Raw genomic sequence first — 19,818 nt, 5'->3', positions numbered from 1 at the left:
GTTTCTGTTGTGCAACAGTGTAAATCAGATATAAGTATACCTGTATCTCCTTCCTCTAGAGCCTCCCTCCCATCCCCTCATCCCACCCTTCTAGGTCATCCACCAAGCTGAGTTCCCTATGTTATACAACAGCTTTCTATTTACTTGTATATCCTGATCTTCTATCTTCATGTAAGATCTGTAAACTTAGAAAACATGCCTGCCTTGTTCAGAAACACTGTTGGCTCAGTTCAACCATTTTCTTTTTTCTTATACTGTTATTTATTTATTTTTTAATTTATTTTTATTAGTTGGAGGCTAATTACTTTACAATATTGTAGTGGTTTTTGCCATACATTGACATGAATCAGCCATGGATTTACATGTGTTCCCCATCCCTATCCCCTCTCCCACCTCCCTCCCCATCCCATCCCTCTGGGTCTTCCCAGTGCACCAGCCCTGAGCACTTGTCTCATGCATCGAACCTGGGCTGGTGATCTGTTTCACCCTTGATAGTATACTTGTTTCAATGCTATTCTCTCAGAACATCCCACCCTTGCCTTCTCCCACAGAGTCCCAAAGTCTGTTCTGCCCATCTGTGTCTCTTTTTCTGTTTTGCATATAGGGTTATTGTTACCATCTTTTAAAATTCCACATATATGCGTTAGTATACTATATTGGTCTTTATCTTTCTGGCTTACTTCACTCTGTATAATGGGCTCCAGTTTCATCCATCTCATTAGAACTGATTCAAATGAATTCTTTTTAATGGCTGAGTAATATAATGGCTGAGTAATATTCCATTGTGTATATGTACCATAGCTTCCTTATCCATTTGTCTGCTGATGGGCATCTAGGTTGCTTCCATCTTTTGAAGCAGTGATGATAAGTTCATGGAGAGAGGAAAGGTTATGAGGAGATAATGTTTCATGAAAATCAATAAACTACTCAACCTTTAACATGTTTCCTCTATACTGGAAACTGGTGAGAGATGCACACTCATCAGCCTGCAGAACTACATTGGAATCTATGCTGTTATATAGAGATTTTTAAATTGTTTATTGCAAAATATTAGTATTGAAATTGGTAAAAAAAAAAAAGTAAAATGTCATATAAAAATAAATATTCCCTAGTGAAAATGCTAATGCAAAATAAACAAAACAATTTTTAAGATGTGGAAAGGTATAGGAACTCACCTGATAAATGCCAAGGAGATAACATAGTCTGCATTGACGGTGATGGTCCAGTCACAGTCCCTACTATGGGGATATGGATGAGGGAAGTTTGGTGAAAGAATAAATCCTGAAGATCCTGTTAAATTGCCTCCACAGGGTGCTTTAATTTAAAACAAACAAACAAAACCCCTTAAGTGATTAATAAAATTAATTATCTATCAGTATTTAGAAAACACATATCTAAAATTGTTTACAGGTTTTTGTACAAACTCGATTTTTTATAGTACTGGATGCTTAAATACTGCATGATCTTTCAAGAAAGACCATTAAAATACTAAATACATACAGAAGTGAATTTAGCTCCTTTATTGGATTTAAAAGACAAGAAAAAGTTACATTTATACTTCTCTTCCTTGCTATTATTATTTTAATTCTTTTAAAAGAAACACATTAAGAAGAGGAGTAAAAATGATTTCCTCATAATTACTAAGAAAAACTCTGAAGGTTACTGAGAAAAAAAGATAGAAACAAAACAAAGCAAAGCAAAATCTCTAATAATATGTGGGATAATAGAATATGAGGTATTTGGTTCATTTTCAAATGTTCCCTGATACCTTTATTTATGGAAGAAGAGGCTTTGATAATAGTTAACATGTGAAAATGGACAACTGAGAACTGACATAACTTTATAATAAAACACTCCTAAACTGAATGTTAGGACTTCTCTGGTAGCTTAGCTGGTAAAGAATCTGCCTGCAATGCAGGGGACCTGGGTTTGATCTCTGGGTCTGGAAGATCCCCTGGATGAGGACATAACAATCCATTCCAGTATCCTTGCCTGGAGAGTCTGGATGGACAGAGGAGCCTGACAGACTAGAGTCCAGGGGGTCGCAAAGAGTCAGACACGTCTGAGCGACTAAGCACAGCACAGCATATACTGAATGTTAGGATATTCTTAAATTCTAGTTGCCTGACTTGTTGATGAAAATGGACAGTTACTACAGTTATTATTATGGCCTGACAAAGGTTTCTGTAACACTTCAATGGAGGTTCAAATAATTGTCAGAGAAATTCAGAGAATAGATTCTTTAGGGGGTTATTTTTAGAGCCTGTTAAACACAGCCTGATTAGAAAATAATACATAAAGTTGGCAGCTTAGGAAACTTAGAGCAATTGAGATATGGAGGGTCCTGGTGGTGGAGTGAGACAGTGTGGATGTAAACATACATGTGTGCACCTGAGAGAGAGTGACTGAGATGGAGACTGGGATTCTCATGGTGTCATGATGTCTTGTGCACATATCATTCCTCTTGTATCTGAGCTTTGAAGTCACAGTTTTTCTCAGGTAAATTTTATCATTGAGTTATAAGTTATACAGGATTCTTCTGACAGCACAAAACTAGTTTTCAAAGGAGAATTTTGGTTCTGGCAACATTTCAGATTTTTGTTCTTTGCCTGAGCCTAGATATGTAATATCATTATTAGGATTTGGTAATCTTTACCATCTAAATAATGGATGCCTGCTGACTCATTTCCCCATGACCTTCTGCAACCTTAGCCTCAGTGTCGCTGTAACAACAGATGACCTACTCTGCCTAGAGTATTTATTTGCTTAGACTTAATTTATTTACCCTATCACCTGTCTGTTTTTGTGATATCATATCAAATAATTAAACAGACTATCTCAACTTTCTCTAGATCTCCTTCTTCAAACTTTAATGCTCCCTGGGTATTTTTCTCTACAATCAAGAGGGTAATGAGTTCCTCCTGTTAATCAGGATAACACCCTAAATTTGGTCACACAGTTTCTCTTTTTGAGAATTGTATTCATTCATCTCCTTTATTCTCCGGCTTCTTCCTTGTTGCCCACAGGTACTCAAGTCTCTTTCATGCTAAAAATAAAACAAAGCTCCCTCTAACCTATTTCCTTTCACTTTTTTTTTTTTTTTTTCCAACTGAAAATGTTGAATTTTACCTAATGGTTAAGAAATCCTCTCATCCTTCTGTGTTTGGTTATATGGGATCACAGTTAATAACCCCTCTTTAACCATCTAACTAGATAAGGTTCACTTATCCTAGATAAAACCTAAATAAGCCCCCTCAGTTTTCTGTGACAAAACCAGGCACAGACCTTGTAAACTCTCTTTCTTTGACTCAAATGATAAGTTGAATTGCTTGTACTCACAGATAAATCACAATAAACTAAACAAACTCTGCTCAAGTTTCTCTCCTTTCTCTAGGTTCTTGAACTCTGATTCTGCCTCAGCTTTGAGCCGGCACACAACCTAAGGACAGGCTGGACCCAGAGAACAACATTCTGGGCCACCCTTTCAACTCACTTCCCCACACCTTGCTCTTGTTCACCTTGTGTACTTTTTTCCATAAGAGAAAAATCCCCTTTTCCTAATTCTTCAGATGCTTGAAGATGTTACTGTCACGTTTTCCTATCATAGTAGTCTGCCCCTGCCCCCATCCTGTAATAACCCTTTTTAGCTTTTAAATGATCACCACAATGAAATGAGTGAAATCTGTCTTATCATAGAGATACAAAATTAAAGAAAAAAATTAAAATTCTTGTGATGAGAACTTTTAAGATTTATTCTAACAATTGTTATATATTCATATAAGATACAGTTGTGTTTCACATCATATTGTACATTATATCACCAGTACTTATTAACTGGAGAGCTAAATATCTTGTACTTTTTAACCATCTTCATACAAGTAGCTTTCCCCAACTACCTGACTCTGGTAACCACAAATCTGATCACTTTTTCTATGAGTTTGTTTGTTTTTGAATTACAATGGACCTACAACACTCTGTTAGTTCTTGGTGTACAACATAGTGATTTGTTATTGCTATACATTACAATGGTAAAATTCTACAATAATTCATTTTTAATAAAATTATCTCCTTAATTATTTTGAATTTATTTATTTTTATTTTACAACTAAGGCTTCTGAAAAAGTCTAATCTCATTCTCTTTCATCACACATGTACTATATATACCTACAGGCAGACTAACATAATTAGCAAAGAATGTCACATTGGAAAAAAAAAAATATATGGTTTCTTATTTCTCAAAGAAAAGCACCAAAGTATTTATCCTGAGAAAACTTAGGTCAGGCATAGATTTTTTTCATTTTAAATTATAGATAGACAATAATCTTTTAATTGCTTAGGGATTCTCAATGTCTTCATCCGTTCCTCCCCACTTCTCATTCTCTCTCCAGCCATTGCTATTTCTCTTAGACCTCTTGCCTCCAACACAAACCTTTCTTAGCTCACCCTCAGATGACTTTTGTACTGACAATAAAGATGCAATTTCTGCCTTTATCTTTCTCTTCATATCTGTAACCATCCTTAACTGTTGACTTTCACCTTAAATTCACTCTCCTTTTGGAATTTCACTTTTTTCTTTTGATGTCTTTGTACAGACCTCAGTTTTATTGGCAAGCACCTCTTTTACTTCATCTTATAATTTTGGTATTTTCCTGAATTACTTCCATAATCATCTCTAATTTATACTCTATTACATTCTTCCTGTTGACCATATCCAAATTGTTACTTTATCTTCCACTTACATACTGATAACTCCTTTTTCCTATCATCTCCAGTAGATTTCCCTGCTTAATTCTAAACCATATCCCCAAGTGCTTACTGATTATCTCTACCTGATAGCCTATGGGTACATCAAACACAGAATATCCAATATACCCAAACCTTAGCTCAAATTTCTCCTATATTCCTAGATTGTTTGATCATGGGCTTCCCTGGTAGCTCAGATGGTAAAGTGTCTGCCTACAATGCGGGACACCCAGGTTCAATCCCTGGGTCGGGAAGATCCCCTGGAGAAGGAAATGGCAACCCACTCCAGTATTCATGCCTGGAAAATCCCATGGGCTGAGGATCCTGGGAGGCTACAGACCATGGGGTCGCAAAGAGTCAGACACGACTGAGTGACTTCACTTCACTTCACTTCATTATCCATCCACACATAGATATTTTCACTCTATCTTTTCTTCTCTAATACCACATTTTTAGATCTGACTCTTAAATGCCTCCAGAATTAATGGTTTTTTTTGGTTTGTTTATCATGCCTCTAGTATAATCTAGCATAGTCGGACATGACTAAGTGATTGAGGACACACACAGTATAATCTGTTTCCGCCAATTCATCTTCCCAGTAAAAATACCTAATCATATTATGTGCTCAGTCTCTTCAGTTGTGTCTGAGTCTTTGCGACCCTATGGGCTATAGCCTGCCAGGATCCTCTATCCATGGGGTTTTCCAGGCAAGAATACTGGAGTGGGTTTCCATGCCCTCTTCCAGGGTATCTTCTCCACCAAGGGACTGAACCCGCATCTCCTGCACTGCAGATGGATTCTTTGCTGCTAAGCCACTGGGGAAGCCCAATCAGATTACACCCATGCATAAAAGTCTGCTGGTACTTCACATTGCCTAAAAGATAATGCCCCCGACTCCGGTACAGCTTTCATGTCTTAACCCTTGCAACTTTTCCATTTGGATCAACTACCAATCTAGACATGTAATTTACACTCAAATAATTATTTAGTTGTTCCTTGTATTAACATGCCTTTATGCCTCCTATTTGTTTTTCCTGAAATGTCTGTTTCCCTTCTACATCTATGTAACTCTTTCTTATATCTCAAGATTCATCACTGCCTCCAGGGAGTTTCCAGTGGTTAAGAATCCTCCTGCCAATGCAGGAGACTCAAAAGATGTGGGTTCCATCCCTGGGTCGAGATTGCCTGGAGAAGGAAATGGCAATCCACTCCAGTATTCTTGCCTGGAAACTCCCATGAACAGAGGCACCTGGCCACTACAGTCTGTGGGGTCACAAAGAGTCAGAAATGACAGAGTGACTGAGCACACACTAGGGAGTTTTCCTAGAAATTTTCAGCCTGGGCTCTATGGCAGCTCTCTCCAGAACCCCCTGATATCCATAGCAACTTTTGCCTATCTCTATCACTTTCCTTACTGTATTTTATTTAAATATTCCTTTCAGGTGTCTGCTCATCTTTAATTCATAAGGTAAAAACTGTCTACATGTTATTTTCTATGTGAGATTTAGCATATACTACACATTCTACAAATGTTTGCTGAATTGTTACTGGCTCCTTGCATTCCTTATGAAGATTAATGATGACTAGATTGAATGACAACCTAATTTGTAGCTATATGCTTTGATAAAAATAATGGCATATTTTGTCTTTGGAATTTTTGAAATCAAATGTGAATTTTGAAAGTATTAGAAAAGTATGTCTAACAGAAAATGCATATATATATGAATTAAGGCAAGAATGTTTTTGTGTTTTCCTTCACGTTCTAAGGAAGTGGTATTATTAGTAATTTGGGGGGACTGTTGTAACAATTTTATTGGTTTGTTTCAGTTTTATTTTTCACAGGAAATAGTGATCTTTTATCATTAGCAATTTTATGCACATGACACATCTACATTTACATTTATAGTGTATATTCTTTATCACATAGGATATAGGAAAATCCATTATACAAATTTTAGGTATCTTACTGAATATATTTTGTGATTATACTACTATTTGAGCATAAAGTCTTTTAAAATTATTTTGATCCAATTATTTAAACTACTTATTGAGGTTTTCCTGATAAATTTCATTGCTGCAGTAGATTCTGAAAATCTGTAAAAACCACTGAGATAAGCAGAGACATTATCTGACATTTGTATAAATCCCAAACAAATCAACAGTAAAGAAAATTATCTTTGCTTTAAATATAAAACTTTGCTATAAATAAAACTTTAAATAACATTTGGAAAATACATTTTTATTTTTATGTATCTAATCATAAAGCACCAAAAATAAGATTCTCTTTAAATCAAATACATTAATGAATTAAAATTTTATTTAGGTTCCAGGGAATTCTGACATTAATGATTTGTTCTGAGTGTAGTTTCTGTGAGACAGTTACATGGGCCACTATTGATAATGATTTTACAATATTATTAATTTTTCTCCCCAATTCAGTTTTACTTGTGTCTACTGTCCTTTTCAGCAGCCCACCCACACTAATGCTTTTGTTATTTACCTTCATATTGAGTGCTGCTACTTTCTCTCTGTCAAAGTAATCTTCACACTGTCAATTTTGTTGGAATGAATTCTATTAACTCTTTTAAAGATGACTGTCCTTTTGTTTGGTATTTGCTATAAGGCTGACTACTTCTACATGCAAGCAAAATGCTGTATGCTCCATGGTCTGACACATAGACTTATGAAGTTTCTAAAAAGTTGAGGGTTTAATCTTTGGCATAGTATTTCCAATCATGGACTCCTTTCTTATCAGTTTCAGAGATCAAGCTTTCTGCAGCCTTAGCAATTTTTCAGACATTTTTTTTAGGTTATTTTCTTCAGAGAAGCTCTAATGCATATCCTCTCCTCAAGTGATCTTTTCCTATAAAAAAATAATACACAGCACAAAAATCCTTTTAAAAAATTCCCCAAACTGCTCCATTTAAATAAAATTTAGTGTTCAACATGTTTTTCCTAAAATTATTACCTGCTGACTAAAGTCTTGTCTACAAATGGAATTTTACAACAGCCTATTTAGTCTTTTATGCTTCATATTTTTGTGTTTTCTAGAATTTCAGTGTAAAGCTGTTCAATATTTCAGAATTCTCAACATAACATTTGATATACTATAGCCTTTCTGATAATTCTAATAAATAGCACCCATTTAATAGGTGTAAAAATCACAATAACTCAAGAAGTTCCAAGTAAGTTTCTGAAGTTGTGTCATTTTCTCTTTACACAGATGCCCTTTACAAGATGCTCAGTCAGATTCCAATTAATTGGAATGTAGCATTTTGGTTTAAGCATTTTTTAGGTAACCTGTGTAGTAAACAAATAAATGAAAATTTCACTGTTTCAGTCTTTCCTTTGAAAGCATTTTTTCCTTGTATTTTTTTGTCTGCATTTATGAGTGAAGTTATAATAAAATGCAAAGCAACATGTTTAATGATTTAGAATCTTTCAGTGATACATACATAGTGAGCAACACAGGTATAAATGGAAATAATAAACTGTAAAGGGAAATATGGCTAAAGCTGAACTGGCTTAAGGTATGCACTTATTTTGTGCTTTTTTTTCAGCCTCTTTAATAAGCTTTGTCATTATCATCTGCCCCATTTTCTACAGAAGTCTAGAAATACCTAGAAGTCATACCCTGGCTGGTTTGAGTCTTTAGATATGTTCCATTTTCCATATTAAATACTTTTTGTTAATTCCAGACTATAAAATGAAAAATATATGATATGAAAATTCAGACTATTTAGTTTTCACTTTATTAGAAGTAGGTTCATAAGAACAGAGAACTCTTCTATATTATTTTTATGCTAAATCGTCAATGCCTATAACAGTGTGTAGGACACACTAATGTATTTGAGTTTCCATCTCATGCATAAGAAATATAAAATGAATAAAATAAATCTGAATAATTGAGTGCTTAAGTACTAAACACTCTTTTCCTATTATCATGTGACTCTGTGAAATAATTAGTGAAAATGTATTTATGAGTTAGATATAAGTGAACAAAAATAAGTCTTTCTCTCCTAAATGTGCTAAATTTGCATGCTAGAAGAAATACAATGAATAAGAAATGGAATCTTCTCTCAAGTTGCTTACAGTGTACCAAAGGAAAGGATATGCATATAAATAAAGTTTTGAGTAGACAGGACAAACTTCGGTCAAAATGCATTATATTTTCTAGATGATACTAGAACCACAGGTTTGAGATTGAATTAGTTGAATCTAAGAACCTTAATGATGAGATCTTTTTTTGTTAAGATTATATAGCATGTTTTCTCACTATTTTTAATCCAAAGGTTTTTCTCACACTTGGTAAAGAAATAATGTGTGTCTTGATTTTCAAGAGTCTAATTTGGAGATTCAAGAACAGGGCATGGAAACAAAAGACAGAGAGTTGGAAGTATGAACCAAGTGGTTGCAAATCCGTAAATCGTCAAAATAAAAACTGATCTGGAATACATGGATTGAAGGAAAAATCAAAGCCCTAAAACTCAAATTTAAATTCTGATAAAACTTTCTTTCTTAGAAGAAATAACGATTAGAGAGGCAAGATCAATATGGCCCATTTCAAATACAGCGTCTGAATCCGTTTTGTAGATTTTAAAAGTACTGGATAACTACATTTGTTTGGCAGATGATATATACTTTGGCAGCCTCATACTTTGGTCACCTGATGCAAGGAGTCTACTCATTGGAAAAGATCCTGATTCTGGAAAGACTGAGGGCAGGAGGAGAAGAGGGTGACAGAGGATGAGATAGTTGGATGGCATCAATGACTCAATGGACATGAGTTTGAGCAAACTCCAGGAGATAGTGAAAGACAGGGAAGCCTGGTGTGCTGTAGTCCATGGGGGTCACAAAGAGTTGGACACAACTTAGTGACTGAACAACAACGAACAACAACATAGCAGATAAGGCAAGATGAAGGTTTTTCAAGAACTTTGATTCTAAACTTTTTTGGAAGAGTGTTAAAACCACTAAGAATATAATGAAATTATAGACCCGCTCTCTCCTCAGGGGAAAAATAATAATGATTTACAATTTTGTGCATTTTTTGGAAGGTCATAGACCTCTGAGATCTAGAACCTATTCCAGAATAATGTTCTTAATAACACTGAAACCAGATTTTAACCATCATTTCACACTTACATAAAATTTTAATTGTTCTAAATTCATACCTATACAAACTGGTGGGCTGGGCTGCCAGAAGTATCGATTTTCTACCTGAATGCAGGTTATTCTTTCCTCTCCTTGAAGTTCATATCCTGGGTCACACTGAAAAACCACAGTGTCTCCAGGTTCTCGTCCATCCCCATTTCGAGTTCCATTCATAGGAACCCCTGGGTCACGACACGCAGTGGCAACAGAACCTGTGAACAACAGAAACAAACTTTTAGTTTTGATGCCAACCAAAATAAATTTCAGAGTTCCAGACCTCATATTTGAGAGGCTTCTACATGTCTACATGCTTTAAAAAAAAATAACTTAAGAATGCCTGGGTCGTAATTCCCTGTGCTATACAAATATATCCTTGTTGCTTTTTAAATGAGGTATAATTCCCTGATGGCTCAGCAGGTGAAGAATCCGTCTGCAATGGCGGAGATGTGAGTTCAATCCTTGGGTCAGTAAGATCCTTTGGAGGAGCAAAAGGCTACCAACTCCACTATTCTTGCCTGGAAAATCCCATGGGCAGAAGAGCCTGTTGGGCTACAGTTCATAGGGTCACAAAGAATTGGACATGATTGAGCATACACATATATTGCATATATAATATATAAAAATTATCTATGCTGTACATCTGAAATTAATATAACATTGTAAATCAATAATACCTCAATTTGATAAAAAATATTGCTAATTTTTAAATACCTGCATAATAAATACTTTTAAATTGTTTTTTTCATAAATAATTTATTTGTTAACTTGTTCAAGCAGTAACATGACATTTTAGTAGCTAAATAATAAATCTACTCAAAATTCATTATTTTGATGCTCTCTGAGAGACATTGTGAAGAGGATGAAGAGACAGCTGCAAATTAGAAGAATATATTTGCTTGGCCTATATATCACAAAGTACTAGTATCCAGAACATATGAAGAACTCTTAGAACTGGGGCAAAAAAAAGAAGAAAAAATCAAATTACAAAATGGGCAAAAAACATTTCAATAAAGGGGATACCAGATGGCACATGAAAAGATATTCAGCATCATTAACCATTAAAGAAATGCAAATTAAAACCACAATGAGATACCTATCAAATTAGTTAAAATTAAAAAAAATACATGGTAACGCCAAATGCTGGGAAGATTCTTAAAAAAATAAAGAAAGAAAATGAATTACACATACACTTTTGGCAGAAATGTAAAATTGTACAGCCACTCTGGAAAGACGACACTTTCTTGAAAAAATAAATATATGCTTACCATGACCCAGTAAGTGCACTCTTGCATATTTATTCCAGTGAAATGATAACTTGTGTTCACATAAAAATGTGAATATGGATGTTCACAGGAGTTTTCTTTGTCAGAACTAAAGACTAAGAGGAATTCCCTGGTGGCTCAGATGGTAAAGCGTCTGTCTACAATGCCGGAGACCTGGGTTCGATCCTTGGGTCGGGAAGATTCCCTGGAGAAGGAAATGGCAACCCACTCCAGTACTCATGCCTAAAAAATTCCATGGACAGAGGAGCCTGGTGTCCATGGGGTTGCAAAAAGTCAGACACTGACTGAGCGACTTCACTTCTTCTTCAAAGACTAAGAACAAACCTAATGTCCTTCAACAGGTGAACCATTAAACTAAATTCATACCATGGAATATTGCTCAGCAATAAAAAAGGAATGCTGATACATAGGACATCTTAGGTGTATCTGAAAGCAAGTATGATGAGTAAAAAAATACAATAGCCTCTACTTAGGTAACATTCTTGAAGTGACAGAATTACAAAGTAGGAAAACAGATTACTAGTTACCAAACATTGTAGGGGGAGGAGATGGAAGGAGATGACTATGAGTATAAAACATTCAAAAGAGGGATCTTTGTGATGGAATCACATTGTGGTTTGCCTCTGGTGGTGGTGATCAAATCTACATAGAACTATATAAACAAAATAAACATACACCCACAAAGGAGCATATGTAAAATTAATGAAATCTGAATAAGGTTTGTGGATTGTATCAATGTCAATTTTCTGGTTGTGATATTGTGCTATAGTTATACAAGAAAGTGTCATTGGAGAGAATTGGGTAAAGGATATACAGGATCTCTATTATTTCTGACAACTGTATAGAAATCTAAAATTATCTAAATTTTAGTTTAAAAAATTATTAGAGGAGAGTGGTATGGTACTACAGGAAAACAACTGTTCTTTTATTAATATATACAATATATGGCACATTTAATAATATAATTAACTACATCATACAGGTTAATGGAATAGGAACAGCTTAATTATTTTGAATTACTACAAAGCAGATTTACTCTAAAGCACATGATAATTAAGTATCAAGACAAACAATTGACTTTTTCATTTAAGCTATTATTAAACTATATTCATAAATGTAGGTTCAGTACTTGTATACATTATTTTTTAAACTGCATATTAAAGTACAAAAATTGCTGGATTACAGACACATAACTAGTATTCATTCATTTATTCACTAACTTAATGTATTCCAGGCATTGTGTTGGGTGCTAGGAATACAAAGGGGAAATAAGCAGACACAAAACTGAACAGACTTTGAATTGTTCAAACTGTGTAGTGTGGCACCTATGAACAGATTCTGTTGCATACATCCCTAGTAGGTTAATAACCAGGCACACAGGTAGGTAGGTAGCTATAGATAGATAGATAGATACATACATACATACATACATAGTTTCATTAATATATCAATCAATCTGTTTTAATCCACCAGGCATTCTTTTTGTAGCTCATCTGCTTAATACACATACATACACAACAAAGAAACGAGAGGATCTCACGTAAGTATTGCAATGTTTTGACTCTCCAAGTCATTTGGGATCAAGGGGACTATATCGATTTAAAAAATAACAAAGACTCTAATATTTGTGATATGCATAAAAGCTGAAATGACAAAAAAGTGATTTCATATATATATATATATATGCACACACACATAATCACACACATATATGTATACACACACATATATAACATACACAAAATGAATAAAACAAATTGTTTAATATACCTTGGAAAGCGTGAAAGAAAGTTATTTTTAAAGGGTTAATTTTTAAAGGGTTAATTTTTAAAGGGCTACTTTTTAAAAAGGTTACAAAATGTAGACTACAAATATCATTTTACCTATCACTTAAATTAAAACCATGTATCATTATACACATCATCAGCAATCTTACAGTTTTGCTTCATTGTACTGATCAACTAGCATTTCTGAACAATGGTCAAGGACAAGGACTTAACATGTATAATTCATTTCATTCTACTAACAACCCAATCAGTCAAGTGCCATTATTGTTCTTAAATATTTTAGAGGTGCAAAAACTAGGAAGATTAAGTAACTTTTTAAATATTACATAAATTAGAGTGCAGAACCAAGGTTTACACCCCAGTTAGTCTGGTTTCAGAAGTCAAATTTTTAAATAATACAGGAGAATGTCCTCTTCTACCTGTTAACTGTCCTCAAGGTACAATTTCTTTCTTAGTTAAATATAATAAACCTCATTAAGAAATTATTAAAAATACAGAGAGTACATCCATAAACAGAAATGCTATAGTGTGCATAAAAGTGTCTATCTTAAAATATTTGAATGATCTTTTGAGTTATTTTTAGTTGATAATAGAATAAAAATCGAACTCATATGGGATAATATGGAGGGAAGTGGGGCAGGGGCACAGTTCCAATTTCCAAGTGGATTTGTTTTCTAATACCTATCAGTGTTCCTTAGCAGAACATCCATCAGGCATCACAGGGTCTGGCAATTACAGTCTTTTAATATTGATAGACACTTTTTTGGTAAATTTTTGGGATAAACTCAGTTATTAAGTTTTTCTTGAATTGTTCTGGGATGGTTTCCACTAACACTAAAACTGATCTATGAACTGGCTTTACAATATAAAAGTGGATTGGGATGTTCTACATATAATATTTACACTTAGCAAGTTTTCATTGGAAAGGAGTGATATAAATGTAAAATATGCTACAGCTATCAAACTGAAAAGCAGAATGATATAAAAGGTAATGAAAACAATTTATTTTGTTGTTGTTTTTATCATTGTTGTTGAGGCTTCCTATGTGCTGGACTCTTGCATCTGCAAAAAACTTGAAGCTTAGTATGAGCATTCTCAAAAGTAAAAATGTACATACAGCAATGTTACACAAATACTGAAATGAAAGCAGTTAGTATAACTGTGGCTTACCAGAATTTGAGACAAAAAAGATGTTTGGGCCCTATCATCAGATTTACTGTGCTTCAGGATTTAAATTGGAACCTGGTAACTAAAATCTGAACGCTTCAATATGACAGCTAATATATGTAAAAATATTCATTTGCCTTTGGGGCTGGTTGACTTGAAGGAAGAGAGGTGGTAAAACTGTACCATATCTTTTCTCTTAATTAATAAATAAATTAGGAGTAAGATTTTAAAACAAAATAGAGAATGACAGGGTTTAGTAAAAGACCAAATATTTTTCTTCTTGGAATTACTTGAGTTCTAAAGGCAATTAGTTAAATATACACAGACACAATGACTTGCTGTGAATGCTATTGTCTTATTTTTTTTTTACTTATTCAAAGTTTAAATCTATACTGGCTATTCACTGTGTTTGTGGGTAGGCAAAATAACATTTATTTTGGCATCAATCATTTTTGTTTTATGTATTAAAACAAAAGCTATAGCCATTGAAGAAAATAAATAGCCATTTAAAACACCATGGACTGAAATAATCTCACAAAATTAGCATGATTTAAAAGCAATTATATAATATTAGAAAATAGTAAGTATTAGGCACATGTGTAAAAATAGGTTAAGAATAGTTATTTGACATTTATTGTTTAAATTTATGGAACATGCAATTTTCATGATAAATAATTCTCATTTGCTTTTATTTCTGCTGTTTTATATATACATATATATATAAAACACAGGGTGTTTTTTGCTAGTAAGTATTTTAATTTATCAACTATTTTATATATATAAAATCTAAAAAGCTACACATTAGAAATAATATATTTGCCACCAAATTATTAACATAGATAATTTCTATTTATTTTCCTAAATTCTTCAGTTCAAATTACTTCAAATTTGATTGCTGAAACGAATATCTGCATTTTTTTCTATTAGGTTTAAGTATGACATTCTTGATTTTTCCTAACAAAAATATGTAAGGTAAGCACAAATTCTAACAGAGATAAAAGGTCTTAACAACCTTGCCTCATCTGCAATGATATAAAGAAAGGAACATTCTAGAAAGTGCATATAATAGGCTTAAATGCTATCCTATCCAAATAAAGCTTGGATGTAACTTTCAAAACCTAATGAAATTGACAATGAAAAATAACTTCCTTTCTTTGTCTTTCCCCCCAAAAGGAATGGACATTTATATTTTGGTTAGTGAAGAATAGGAATTATCAAGTGTTTCACAGCTCTTAGACCAGTTGATTATTCAATAGAAACTGTAATAGTTACAGGGAAAAGGTATATAAATAGAAGAGAATGTGATTAGTAAAGCAATATGTAATATTTATTGGACACTTGCTATCTTTTAAACACTTGTACTATGAGCTGTTTCTCATTGGATTCACAAGAAGTCTGGACACTATTATTATCCATATTTTTCCAATGAGAAAATTAAGGCTTAAAAAAGATAACACTGCTCTATATCACATAGCTGTTTAAAGTGGACAAAGTGCCCTATGCACACATGAGACCATAACCTAGGGACATTTCTTAAGTAAAAATGATAGAACCTTTGTAATAAAAAGTACTGAGACTGTGAACCATAGTATGGAGCACAAGTGAAATCATGACTTCAATGGAAATTTCTAAAATATGTTCAGTTCAGTTCAGTCGCTCAGTTGTGTCCCACTCTTTGCAACCCCATGAATCGCAGCTCGCCAGGCCTCCCTGTCCATCACCAACTCCCGGAGTTTACCCAAACTCATGTCCATTGAGTTGGTGATGCCATCTAGCCATCTCCTCATTACTACTCCTTAAATGACATTATAAAATCAGAAGAAAAACTACCTTATTTGCCTATCATCCCGATAGGAGAAATAAAAAAACCTACATATTTAATAACATTTAACTTTAAATATATTAATTTCTTACTTAAATTGCACAGATATTAACAATGCAGTCTTATTCACAGAATTTCATTGGTATACATTGTGTCAAACTGAAAAAAATCTGTTTATCTAAGAAAGAGATATATGTTGAAAAATTATATGCAACATGAATGACAATTAGAATCGATACCAATATAATGATGATTATGATTATTGTCTCTATTGAGAGCACATATTGTACAAAACACTTTACTAGAAGCTAAATTTATATACTCTTAGACTAAAACACAAATCCTTATGAAGTATTATCATCCCTATTCTAAGTGAGTAATACAAGCTTCCCAACATATTATGTGCTTATTCTTAGCAGATGTGGAACTTGAACTCAAGAAACAGCAGGGCTCCTAAGTATTACAGTATACTGTCTCATTAGAAATCTACCACATTACCAGATAAAACAATAAAAAGGCATGCCCTACTAATGGAACTTTGACAGTTGTTTCTTAATGAAAGAACTGGGCCAAAAAAGTTAGAACTAGTTCGAAACAGAAAGGCAAGAGCAGTTTATAACCCATTTCTTGTTCCTGATATTTCACTATAAAGGGAAACAAAGAAGAAAGACTCAGGGTTATTTTGTAGGTATTATTAGAAGTAATAAAAATACAATTTAACCTGCTATATGCTGAATTTGGGCTTCACGGGTAGCGCTATTGGTAAAGAATCTGCCTGCCTGCCAATGCAGCAGACATAAGAGTAAGAGATGTGGGTTCAGTCCCTGAATCTGGAAGATCCCCTGGAGGAGGACACAACAACCCACTCCAGTATTCTTGCCTGGAGAATGCTATGGACCGAGGAGTCTGGTAGGCTACAATCCAAGGGGTCACAGAGAGTTCGACACAACTGAAGCGATAGTACATCACACAGAATGCCAAATTTAGCCATGTATGTGCCAAATGGTATTAAGTAACAGTAACAAGGACATTTCCCTCCAGTTGTTTTCCTCTTTCGCTCTCTTCTTCCTGCTTTCTCTCTCTCTCTCTCTCTTTTTTTTTTTTTCCAGAATTCTTTTCTTACGGTTCTTTTAGAGAATAGAAGCAGTAAAGTAGGAACACCCTCACTGAATCTCTGGCATCTGTACCCACATTCTCTGCTTCCTCTCCTGTTGCAGTGAAGAAGATGTCCTTGCTCTATGTAGGGCTAACCCTAGTTCTTGTGCTGCAAGGACTTCATTCCTAAACATTTTTCATCTCTTTAATTCACTAGGTTTTCCTTCTGTACTGGGTCACAACCAGTAACATACAAATGTGACTTATAACTTCCATCTTAAATAAACAAACTCTTCATTACATTCTCATCCTCTTCCAATTGTTTTCTTGTTCCCTTCCTTTCTTTAGTAGAACACTTATTAAACATCTGTCCTGAGGGAGATATCTATACAACTGTCTCCAATTTTATCAGCCATATTCATTTATCCTAATTATATATATATGTCTTTGTATGTAATTAAAAAAAGAATTTATATTCAAGTGAGGAAAGTTTATATTAGTATTAATTAGGAATTGTTTTTACAATGTTTTCAGTCTTTATCAATAGTCTAAATCCACTGAAAGAGTTAAATGCATTTATTGTTAGGCAACAGGGAACCTAATCAAATCAAGCTTTGCTACACCCTATGGATAAACAGTCCTCATATATAAGACATTGAAGAGACTCTTGCATAAGAGTTAAAAATAGTTCATCAAGTAAATATGTGTGAAATGAATGAATGAATGAACCAAACTATAGTTACTTCAATGTATGCTTAAACTTTATTTATAATTTAGGATTCATTTCACACTGGGGAACATTTACTCCAAGTGAAGTAACAACATTTATATTACATTTTAATTTGTGTTACTCTATACGGATAACCTGAGGCCATTTTTAGAACAATATAAATAGCACTAAATACTACAGAAAATGACTGAGTTATCACCATTTTTATAACTCATCAGTACTGTAAATATACTTCTGACTTTTCATTTTACATTTGTTTTCATCTAATTTAATTAGAAATGTGCATTTCACCTAAAATGGTCCTAACTAACACATGCACATGTTTCAAATATATTATGGATGATAATTCAGAGATAACATTTGAATTACCATCTTGGTTACCCTGGGCTAATTAATACTCCAGTTTTCTTGTGGCATTGCTTTGTACAACAAAGAAAAAATACACTAAAATCACTTAGAAGTTCTTGCATGTCCTTTCTGTTCAGAAAGCTGATTTTTTGGTATAAATTTGTTAATCTCAAGAACTTTTGGAAAGCCTCAGATTTGATACAATTGGATAAATAATACTATCAAAAGCAGAAGAAGTATACTATAGTAAGAAAGGGAATGAAAGATGATGCTGTGAAAGTGCTGCATTCAATATGCCAGCAAATTTGGAAAACTCAGCAGTGGCCACAGGACGGGAAAAGGTCAGTTTTCATTCCAAGCCCTAAGAAAGGCAATGCCAAAGAATGCTCAAACTACCAGACAATTGCACTCATCTCACATGCTAGTGAAGTAATGCTCAAAATTCTCCAAGCCAGGCTTCAGCAATACGTGAACCGAGAACTTCCAGATGTTCAAGCTGATTTTAGAAAAGGCAGAGGAACCAGAGATCAAATTGCCAACATCTGCTGGATCATCGAAAAAGCAAGAGAGTTCCAGAAAAACATCTATTTTGCTTTAATGACTATGCCAAAGCCTTCGACTGTGTGGATCACAATAAACTGTGGAAAATTCTGAAAGAGATGGGAAGACCAGACCACCTGACCTGCCTCTTGAGAAATCTGTATGCAGGTCAGGAAGCAACAGTTAGAACTGAACATGGAACAACAGACTGGTTCCAAATAGGAAAAGGAGTACATCAAGGCTGTATACTGTCACCCTGCTTATTTAACTTATATGCAGAGTACATCATGAGAAACGCTGGGCTGGATGAAGCATAAGCTGGAATCAAGATTGCCGGGGAGAAATATCAATAACCTCAGATATGCAGATGACACCACCCCTTATGGCAGAGAGTGAAGAGGAACTAAAGACTCTTGATGAAAGTGAAAGAGGAGAGTGAAAAAGTTGGCTTAAAGCTCAACATTCAGAAAACTAAGATCATGGCATCTGGTCCCATCACTTCATGGGAAATAGATGGGGAGACAGTGGAAACAGTGTCAGACTACTTTTTGGGGCTCCAAAATCACTGCAGATGGTGATTGCAGCCATTAAATTAAAAGACACTTACTCCTTGGAAGGAAAGTTACTACCAACCTAGATAGCATATTAAAAAGCAGAGACATTACTTTGCCAACAAAGGTCCGTCTGGTCAAGGCTATGGTTTTTCCAGTGGCCATGTATGGATGTGAGAGTTGGACTGTGAGGAAAGCTGAGTGCCAAAAAGTTGATACTTTTGAACTATGGTGTTGAGACTCTTGAGAGTCCCTTGGACTGCAAGGAGATCCATCCAGTCCATCCTGAAGGAGATAAGTCCTGGGTGTTCATTGGAAGGACTGATGCTGAAGCTGAAACTCCAATACTTTGGCCACCTCATGCGAAGAGTTGACTCATTGGAAAAGACCCTGATGCTGGGAGGGATTGGGGGCAGGAGGAGAAGGGGACGACAGAGAATGAGATGGTTGGATGGCACCACCGACTCGACGGGCATGAGTTTGAGTAAACTCCGGGAGCTGGTGATGGACAGGGAGGCCTGGCGTGCTGCGATTCATGGGGCCGCAAAGAGTCGGACATGACTGAGCGACTGAACTGAACTGAAGAAAGGGACACTGG

The 19,818-nt window shown here is 34.6% G+C and overlaps 1 protein-coding gene across 1 annotated transcript in view; it reads right to left on the bottom strand.

Annotated features, from left to right (window-relative positions):
- CSMD3 (CUB and Sushi multiple domains 3) overlaps positions 1-19,818 on the bottom strand; it is a 1,309,925-nt gene that overhangs the window by 291,907 nt on the left and 998,200 nt on the right. The window contains exons 28-29 of the mRNA XM_043483744.1: positions 9,918-10,109; positions 1,176-1,314 (exon numbers count right to left, since the gene is read on the bottom strand). Of these exons, the coding sequence (XP_043339679.1) occupies positions 1,176-1,314; positions 9,918-10,109 (331 nt within the window). The remainder of the gene's footprint in view (positions 1-1,175; positions 1,315-9,917; positions 10,110-19,818) is intronic.

The sequence above is a fragment of the Cervus canadensis genome, chromosome 12 (assembly GCF_019320065.1).
Source record: "Cervus canadensis isolate Bull #8, Minnesota chromosome 12, ASM1932006v1, whole genome shotgun sequence".
NCBI classification, from domain to species: Eukaryota; Metazoa; Chordata; class Mammalia; order Artiodactyla; family Cervidae; genus Cervus; species Cervus canadensis.
Note: the sequence above shows the minus strand (reverse complement) of the source record. Positions and strands in the feature narration are given on the sequence as shown.